At 60.3% G+C, this 9,037-nt stretch overlaps 1 protein-coding gene across 2 annotated transcripts; it reads left to right on the forward strand.

Annotated features, from left to right (window-relative positions):
- Positions 1–1,663: 1,663 nt before the first annotated feature.
- On the forward strand, positions 1,664–6,732 carry PTMA (prothymosin alpha). Of its 2 annotated transcripts, none has more exons than XM_002685597.7 (5): positions 1,664–1,892; positions 4,720–4,791; positions 5,058–5,154; positions 5,687–5,760; positions 6,003–6,732. In XM_002685597.7, the coding sequence occupies exons 1-5, from the start codon at positions 1,848–1,850 to the stop codon at positions 6,048–6,050; spliced, it is 336 nt and encodes a 111-aa protein (XP_002685643.3). In that variant the 5' UTR covers positions 1,664–1,847; the 3' UTR covers positions 6,051–6,732. The 2 variants fall into 2 exon arrangements, with proteins under 2 accessions (XP_002685643.3, XP_003585828.1); XM_003585780.3 differs by having other exon boundaries at positions 5,061–5,154.
- Positions 6,733–9,037: the final 2,305 nt, after the last annotated feature.

The following is a 9,037-nucleotide window of genomic DNA, read 5'->3' on the forward strand; positions in this document are numbered from 1 at the left end:
GGTCTCGCGGTGGAAACAGGACCACGGGTCCTTGATTTAAATAAAAGAGAAGGGCGACCCACTCAGTCTCTCTTCTCGCCCCCCGACTTCAAGCCCTACTGGACTTGGCAATCGTCCCTCCTCCCCGATCCCAGACTCCGGGTTTTCTCCATTCCCAAATCGGCGGCCCCCAAGAGACAGACAGAGGAACCTGCCAATGGCAGGACGCAAAGCGTCAACTTTGTGTTCGCCCGCCACTCTCAGCCAGTGTGCGCTCGTTTCTCCCGAGTCCCGCCTTCCGTGTCGGGCGCCCCCTTCTGGCAACACGAGGATGAACACTATCTGTCGCCATCTTGTGTGTGGCACAGGTATTTTTTTTCTCTCGAACGTCTTTGCACTCAATTCGATCTTTCCTGCCACAAAGCCGGTGTCTCAGTTCGACAGCCAAGTGAAATGGCGATAAGAAGAGGGTGGCCTACGGTTTTTGGATCGTCCGAGTGGGTTGGGTCGCCACGTCACGCCACGCTCGCCGAGCCCAGCGCCATCTTGAGTGTGGCGGCCGGATGGTTCCCTTTTTCGGATTCCGCGTGTTCCCTAAATGGCGCCCAAAACTTCAAGGAGCCCCCAAGGACTAGCCCACCCGATCTGAGGGACCATTACTTCCCCTCGAATAACCTAGCAAGGAAATGTTCAAGTGCCCTTCACAGAGCTTTAAGTGGGGCGGGAGAGCGACAGACTCGAAGGCCGGGTCCTGGAAGCATCTCAGTAGCTGTCGCGACGGCAGTGACCGCTCGGGGCAGGCGCAAACCAGAACCCCGAAGTGCGGGCACCCGCTGTGTGTTGCGACGCCCGTGGGCTGTTCAGCTCGACGACGGAGCCCATGCCGGCCCTCGAGTCCCCTCGATGCACGAATACCCCCAATGTGAATGCTTGGCACGAAGCCCACTCGTCGGCTGGCTTTGGCGGCGGGCGCCTAGGCTGGGTAGTGGGCGAAGGGACCTCCCCAAAGACTCGGGGCACCCAGAACTGGACGCGGATAGAGGACGTAGGGGGTGGCCCAGGTACGCGGGCCTCGGCCTCACGCCCTCATCGCTCGTCGTGGGGCTTTCCACCGACTTGCGCTGGGAAAATTCGTGGTGGAATGTGCCAAGGCGCGGGGGTGGAGGAGTGAGCATCCCCGGGCACTACGCAGGGTACCGCCCGGGGCGAGCACAGCCCAGCACCCGGCCTGCCCCTCCCCCTCGCTGGCAGCCGTCGTGTGGGCCAGCCGCCTCCTTCTGTTCCCTTCCCCCGTCCTTCCGAGCAAGCGCGGGGAGGGGTGAGGACGGAGTGGGGGGAAGGTGGGGGCTGGGCGGGCAGCTTTGCCGCGCTTTGGCTTTCTGCGTCAGCAGCACCGAGCAAAACAGCGGCGGGAGCGCGCGCCCTGAATGCGAGCGCGCGCCCCTCCCCCAGCGGCGTCGGTGCCGCCGAGACCCGGCAAACTCAGACCCCGAATGACAGGGCTGTCGGCGACTGCGCAGCACGGACGCACCAAGGCACTGCCGCTTTAAGCATGCTTGCCCATTGTTCGGAATCGAGCCAATGAGCGAGCGCCCGCTCCCTGCCCGCAGCCAATGGCGTTCGGGCAAAGGAGGCCGAGCGCCGCCCACTAATCTATATTAAAGGTTCTGGCGCCGCGTGAGTTCCCCACTGGCTGCTCTGAAAAGCCATCTTTGCATTGTTCCCGTCTCCGGCTTCCCTGATCGCCGCAGCCACCTCCGCCGCGCGCCATCTCCGCCGCCGCGGGCTCCGGCAGCTTTACCGCCAGAGTCCTCGAACTCCCGCTTTTCTTCTCAGTCCTTTGCATCGGATCACCGGAGTGCCCCATCATGTCAGACGCGGCCGTGGACACCAGCTCCGAGATCACCACCAAGGTGAGGTTAGACGCCGCCCGCCCGCCCTTTTGGGGTCCGCGCGCCGCCACTGCCGGAGCGGTGTTTGGCGCGCCGCACCCGGCTCTGCCCCGAGCCCGCTGTTACTCCCATTCGCTGCGGAGCCCGCCCGCTCCCGGCCTAGGGTACTAGGTAGCCCACTCTTTGTGCGCGTGCGGGGGAGGGGGCGGGAAGCGCCGTGGGCAAACGTGATGCCCATCCGGGAGTGACCTGAGGGCCCTCAGGGACCCGGAGATGCGAGTGCGGAGGCCGACAGGCTCGAGGGGAGGTTGCCGCACGGGCTCCCGAAACTTGTTTGTGACTCTTCGGAGTCGCGGCCGGAGGATAGGGACCTGGCTGGGGGGTCGTCGGCCCACGGGGCGCGCTGAGGTAACTTTGAAACTGGAGCGCTTTTGGAATCGGAAGTGCCGGGGTTGGGGGGGCCAGCGTGTGCGGGCGCGGGCCGGCTGCGGGAAGTGGCGGCTCCGTGGCGAGCGCCCATCCGCGGCGCTGCTCTTTGTTAGGCGCCGGGCGGCCGACTTTTCGCGCCTTATAGTGGATCCGAAGAGGTTTATCTGGACTAGGCTCCGATAAGGCGGAGCGGGGCGGCGGGGCCGCGGTGTCGGTTGTCTTCCCGCGGAGGTGTGAAGGTCTCCTCCGCCCTGGCTGCCCTCGGGGAGGGAAGGTGGGTTTCCCGGGGTGTGGAGGAGTGTGCCGGGAGCAGCCGCCCAGCCTCAGTAATTCACCAGCGGTACCAGGCATCGCTGAGGAGGAGGCGAGCCCACGCGCTGGAGGGGAGGAAACGAAAAGTGAAGGATCGGCGCGCCGGGGCGACGATGGGCGCCCCCCGCGGCTGCCCGGGGGCACCAAGTGTGCGGCTGCTTCGGGCACTACGCGGGCGAACAAAAGCTGCGGCCACGACTACCTTCTTGTGGACCGAGCCGCGCGCCAGGGGCTGTTGAGGCCCGGTGATGCGGCTTCACTGCCCTCGGTTTTGAGATCCTGCGCGTTTGGCGCAGCTCCGCTCCTGCGCGCCGCGTCGGTCCCGCTCCCTGCCCTGGGGAGTGTCTCCGCCCTCGGCGGGAGCACGGCACTTTGAGGAGGAACCGCTTTTTTTTAATCCTTTGGTCCTTATTCGTGCCCCTGCGGAGACAGGCGCGAGTCACCTTGGCGTCTCCTTAACTCCTGTGCCCCTGCCGTCACCCCTGGTTCTTTCCCAGGGGCGACTCCACGAGAGGAGCGGGGCTTGGGACACGGATCTCCGCCGGGGCTCCCTCCGGTTCTCTCTGGGCCCAGCCAGGGAACTAGTTTGAAGGAGAGGGTCAGCCCTTCCCAGCGCGGGCGTTCGCTTTTCCCCCAAGGTGATTTCCCGCTAGGAGCCCTAAGTGCCCCTGTTGGGCGTCTCCGACGGCCTCCGGCTGCGGGACTGCTAAAGCCCCGCGGACTTCGGGGCGGCCTCCCGCGGGACTTTGCCCGCCAAATACAGAGACGTAGGCGCGCGCATCTAGGCCTGCGAGGGGAGGCGGCGGGGGCGCCCAGAGGCCCGGAAAGACTGGAGACCAACTGGCGCGCGCCCGGCGGTGCCGGTGCAGCCAGCGAGCGCCAGGTCTCCAGGGTCAGGGGCGCACTCGGAGGCCCCGGGGCCACGTGCTCCGCGCGCGCGGTGCGTGCAGAGGCCCGCGCGCAAAGCCCGCCGGGCGGGGGTGCGCGCCTGCGCGCCACGACCTCCCCGCCCCCACAACTCCCCGGGGCTCCGGCCGCCAGGGGGCGGGAGCGGGCGGTGCCGGGGTCCGCGCTGTGTCGGACAGGGAGCAGCACCAGGAGGATGGGGCCGGCAGGTGCCCCGGCGCCCTTCACCGGAAGGCGCCCGAGCAGCCTCGGGTTCCCTGGCTGCTCGAAGCCTGTTTGTGTTGGCGGCAGAGTGTGCCGCACTGGGTGGAAATAATTACGGGGCTTCGGGGTACCCGCGGCGGCGCTGCCCCTTGGGGCTCGGGCGAGGCGCGGCCTGACGGACACCGAGCTGGCCCTCGGACGGGCGAGAGAGCCACGGAGGGACATTTTGGTGCTCCCAACTGCCACATTTCAGGGACTGCGCGTCTGAGTGCAGCAAGGCCTCACTCGGGCCCAGGAGTGTTGTCGCCTGAGCCCGCGCCCATGTCCAGGGCTGTGGTCTGCCTCCTTCTGGGATGGCTGTGGCTTACGGAGGGATCGGTGGGATTCTGGTACCTTCAAAGAAAGCCCTGCGCTTGCCAGATCGTGGGCTCCGAGCTCGAGCTCGGCTGCGGGGCCTCTGGCTGGAGAAGCGGCTTCCCCAGTTTTGCCAGTTAGTTCCCTCCCATTCCCTTCCCAGGCTAGTCCACCCACGGGAATCCTCCCGCAGTGTCAGGGCCCTCCCCCATTGCCTTATTTATTTATGGCACATACCTGCTGTCTTCCAAGAAGGATTTGTGAGAGGCGGAGCTCTCTGGTTGGAAACAAGTCTGTGATGAGAGAGTGTGAGTGAAGTGTTCCCGGGCTCGTCTGCCCGGCCAGACAGGTTTCGGTCTGTGGTGCTACATGGCTTCTTTCCTAAGAAGCATGAGTAAAGGTGCGGTGGGAACCGCTGTTCTGGATCCATTTTTTAAAATGTGTGTGTTTTTAAGGGTAGAGAAGTAGGATGAGATCTCGGCCACAGACACTCAGTATTTTTTGCTCTCTCCCACCTGTAACTTTGAGCTTGTAATTTGGGACATCAGGATTGGCACTGAATCCCTCCTACCTGTAGGTCTGGGCCCCTTTGCCAGCCCTAGGCTACTCAGAAGACTTACTGGTTCCCTTTTCCTTTTTGAAGGACTTAAAGGAGAAGAAGGAAGTTGTGGAGGAGGCGGAGAATGGGAGAGAGGCACCTGCAAATGGGAATGCTGTGAGTGTCTGCTGTGGTCATGACCCCCAGCAGCTCCTGGCCTGGACTTCTTACTTAAGACTTTGGGCTTAATCAAGGGTGGGGCGGGGGGGGGGGGGGGGGGCAAGGCCTTGGCCAGTTCTGTACTGGGATCTCTGGCTAGAACTTCAGGGGGCATCTCTCCGGGGGTCTGGTCTGTAGAAGCCCAGGGCAGGGTCTGGAAGAAGGGACGTTGGGGCAGAGTGATGTTCTGTCCTCATCAACAAGCTGCTCTGCTTTCTGTCGAGGAGAATGAGGAAAATGGGGAGCAGGAGGCAGACAATGAGGTAGACGAAGAAGAGGAGGAAGGTGGGGAGGAAGAGGAGGAGGAGGAGGAAGGTGACGGTGAGTAGCTTTGTTCCTCTAGTACCTTCTGGTCTTTCCTAGCAGATGGGGAGGGACTGGGGTCTTCCTGGGGCGGGGGGTGGGTCCAAGGGACCACTTCCAACTGGGCTTGAAGCCGCAGAGCCGGCATCTTTCTCACTTTAGGCCAGTGACTGTGGGGCTGTGCCCCCAGCACCATGCTCAACGCCCACTGGAGAGTGCCCTCCATGCCCCGATCAGTTGGTTGGTGGGGCTTCTCTGGTTTCACTTGGGTCTTCTTACCTCTGACGACAAGCTGCCCGTGATGGGCAGTGTGGGTGCAGCGACTGCCTAGTTTGTCAGGCAGCAGAGATGGCTCAGCGGCACTCAACCCTGGTTACTCTGTTACTGGAGATTGCCCAAGGAGCTGCAGTTTTCCTGTCATCGTGTCCACCCCCCCCCCCCCCACCACCACCCCGTTGTTGGCTACCACTGAGTGGGAGAGTCCCAGGACCCACTGTGCCTGGTTAGTTGAGGAAGGCAGAGCGGTTTACTTGGGCTTTGTTCTCACCAGGTGAGGAAGAGGACGGAGATGAAGATGAGGAGGCCGAGGCAGCTACGGGCAAACGGGCAGCTGAAGATGACGAGGTGGGTCTGGTCTGGCTTGAGTTGGGCGAGAGGGCTAGGATCTGAGACACTAACACTGGAGGGGCTGATGGAACTTAAGTGGTTATAAGATGCAGTGTATGGTCCTTCTCTTGAGCTGGAGTGGGAACAGAGGCCCTCTGGAACAGTGCATGCCTGGTTTTAGTTCTGCCAGCGGGAGTTCAGCCAGTGGGTGGGCGGGCCCAGGGGATTGGAAGAGGCCTTGACAATCCTTCCCTTCCCAGGATGACGATGTGGATACCAAGAAGCAGAAGACTGATGAAGATGACTAGACAGCAAAAAAGGAAAAGTTAAACTTAAAAAAAAAAGGCCACCGTGACCTATTCACCCTCCACTTCCCGTCTCAGAATCTATAAACGTGGTCACCTTCGAGTAGAGAGTCCCGCCCGCCCGCCCCTGGCGGGCAGCGCCACCCACAGACGACAGCGCTCTCCACCACCCAACCAAAACCACAACGTGAATTTGCAACAGGGGAGGAAAAAAGAACCAAAACTTCTAAGGCCCTGCTTTTTTTCTTAAAGTACTTTAAAAAGGAAAATTTGTTTGTATTTTTTATTTACATTTTATATTTTTGTACATATTGTTAGGGGTCAGCCATTTTTAATGATCTCGGATGACCAAACCAGCCTTCGGAGCGTTCTCTGTCCTACTCTGACTTTACTTGTGGTGTGACCATGTTCATTATAATCTCAAAGGAGAAAAAAAACCTTGTAAAAAAAGCAAAAACAACAACAAAAAAAAACAATCTTATTCCGAGCATTCCAGTAACTTTTTTTGTGTATGTACTTAGCTGTACTATAAGTAGTTGGTTTGTATGAGATGGTTAAAAAGGCCAAAGATAAAAGGTTTCTTTTTTTTCCTTTTTTTGTCTATGAAGTTGCTGTTTATTTTTTTGGCCTGTTTGATGTATGTGTGAAACAATGTTGTCCAACAATAAACCGGAATTTTATTTTGCTGAGTTGTTCTAACAAAGCTGTCTCAGGCCTGGTTTTTCTGTTTTGGTTTCTTTAGGCTTTCTCCAGAGGTGCAGGGGCAAGAAGAGGGGAGGATCTTGAACTCTGACCCTGCTGTCCTTCCTGGGGACAGTGGGTTGGAGACCTCAGTTGGGGGGGTGTGCCCCTTGGCACCAGGGTCTGGTGGGTGGCCATCCTGTAGTCAAGGACTGAGCTGCAACTGGCTAATGGGGATGTGATGGGAGCACTATAGAGCTATGGGCTGAAGGGGGAGCCACTTACCAGCTTCATCCCTTCCTAGGATTGTAGTGAGAGCATCTTCACTGAAGTTGTTTAACCTAGTTTCATTGGAAAGGTGCTGACACCTCTATACGCTGGGGAAACAGGCTACATGCAGGGCTGCCCTCTGGATCCAGGAGGTGGGGTAGGGGGTGGTCCAGGCCCAAGTATGCACTCAGGGCCAAAGATCCCAGAGATGCTACCTCCCTATGGGACAGCTGCTAGCTGTGCCCTTCACCTCTAAGGCCTCACTAGATTATCCTGGCCACTGAATGGCTCCCCCTGGTGGTGGCATGTGGCACCTTCTGGTCCCTTAGGACATACATTCCAGGATACTAATGCAGCCTAGGTTCAGTCACTAAGAGCTAAGTCATGTCTGACCATTGGGACCCTGTAGATTGTAGCCTGCCAGGCTCCTCTGTCCATGGGATTTCCCAGGTAAGAATACTGGAGTAGATTGCCATTTTCTTGTCTAGGGGACCTTCTGGACCCAGGGATTGAACCTGGGTCTCCTGCATTGCAGGCAGATTCCTTACCAAACTTGCACTTAACTCAAAATTCCGATCTCCAAAATAAATGCCTTGGTTGGGGGAGAGACACCCTGCCCCTTCAGCACAGTAAGGGGTGATAGGTGAGCTGCTTGGAATTTTCAGACAGGTGAGGAGCCCTCTTAAGAACCTAAGGTCTACAGATGAGCCTCATATGTGTGGTGGGAGGGGTCTACAGAGGAGCCTTGTGTGTGGTAGTGGGGGGGGGGCCAGAGAGGCGATTCATGTGTGTCTTTGTGGGGGTCCACACAGGAGCCGTGTGTGTGTGGTGTGAGGGGTCCACAGCAGAGCCTCCTGTGTGGTGTGACGACTCCAAGGCAGAGCCTCGTGTGCGGTGTGAGGGGTCCACAGAGGAGACTTGTGTGTGTGGTGTGAGGGGACCACAGCTGAGCCCCGTGTGTGTGTGGCGTGGGGTGTCAACAGCTGAGCCTCGTGTGTGGTGTGAGGGTCCACAGCGGAGCCTCGTGTGTGGTGTGAGGGTCCACAGCGGAGCCTCGTGTGTGGTGTGAGGGGTCCACAGCGGAGCCTCGTGTGTGGTGTGAGGGTCCACAGCGGAGCCTCGTGTGTGTGGTGTGAGGGGTCCACAGCGGAGCCTGGTGTGTGTGGTGTGAGGGGTCCACAGCGGAGCCTCGTGTGTGGTGTGAGGGGTCCAGAGAGGAGCCTCGTGTGTGGTGTGAGGGTACCAGAGAGGAGCCTCGTGTGTGGTGTGAGGGGTCCACAGCGGAGCCTCGTGTGTGGTGTGAGGGGTCCATAGCGGAGCCTTGTGTGTGTGGTGTGGCAGGTCCACAGAGGAGCCTCGTGTGTGGTGTGAGGGGTCCACAGCGGAGCCTCGTGTGTGTGTGTGGTGTGGGGGGTCCAGAGCGGAGCCTCGTGTGTGTGGTGTGAGGGGTCCACAGAGGAGCCTCGTGTGTGTGGTGTGAGGGGTCCACAGCGGAGCCTCGTGTGTGGTGTGGCAGGTCCACAGAGGAGCCTCGTGTGTGGTGTGAGGGGTCCACAGCGGAGCCTCCTGTGTGTGGTGTGAGGGGTCCACAGCGGAGCCTCGTGTGTGTGGTGTGAGGGGTCCACAGCGGAGCCTCGTGTGTGGTTTGAGGGGCCCACAGCGGAGCCTCGTGTGTGTGGTGTGAGGGGTCCACAGCGGAGCCTCGTGTGTGGTGTGAGGGGTCCACAGCGGAGCCTCGTGTGTGGTGTGAGGGGTCCATAGCAGAGCCTCGTGTGTGTGGTGTGAGGGGTCCACAGGGGAGCCTTGTGTGTGGTGTGAGGGGTCCACAGTGTAGCCTCGTGTGTGTGTTGTGAGGGGTCCAGAGGGGAGCCTCGTGTGTGTGGTGTGAGGGGTCCACAGCGGAGCCTCGTGTGTGTGGTGTGAGGGGTCCACAGCGGAGCCTCGTGTGTGTGGTGTGAGGGGTCCACAGTGGAGCCTCGTGTGTGTGGTGTGAGGGGACCACAGCGGAGCCTCGTGTGTGTGGTGTGAGGGGTCCACAG

The sequence above is a fragment of the Bos taurus genome, chromosome 2, assembly GCF_002263795.3.
Source record: "Bos taurus isolate L1 Dominette 01449 registration number 42190680 breed Hereford chromosome 2, ARS-UCD2.0, whole genome shotgun sequence".
NCBI classification, from domain to species: domain Eukaryota; kingdom Metazoa; phylum Chordata; class Mammalia; order Artiodactyla; family Bovidae; genus Bos; species Bos taurus.

Bases quoted from the DNA above. Each gene is read 5' to 3' on its own strand.
- PTMA (XM_002685597.7), top strand. From the start codon at position 1,848: ATGTCAGACGCGGCCGTGGACACCAGCTCCGAGATCACCACCAAG. The intron at 5,155-5,686 runs GTGAGTAGCTTT...TGTTCTCACCAG, and splicing joins GGAGGAGGAGGAAGGTGACG to GTGAGGAAGAGGACGGAGAT. The intron at 5,761-6,002 runs GTGGGTCTGGTC...TTCCCTTCCCAG, and splicing joins GGGCAGCTGAAGATGACGAG to GATGACGATGTGGATACCAA.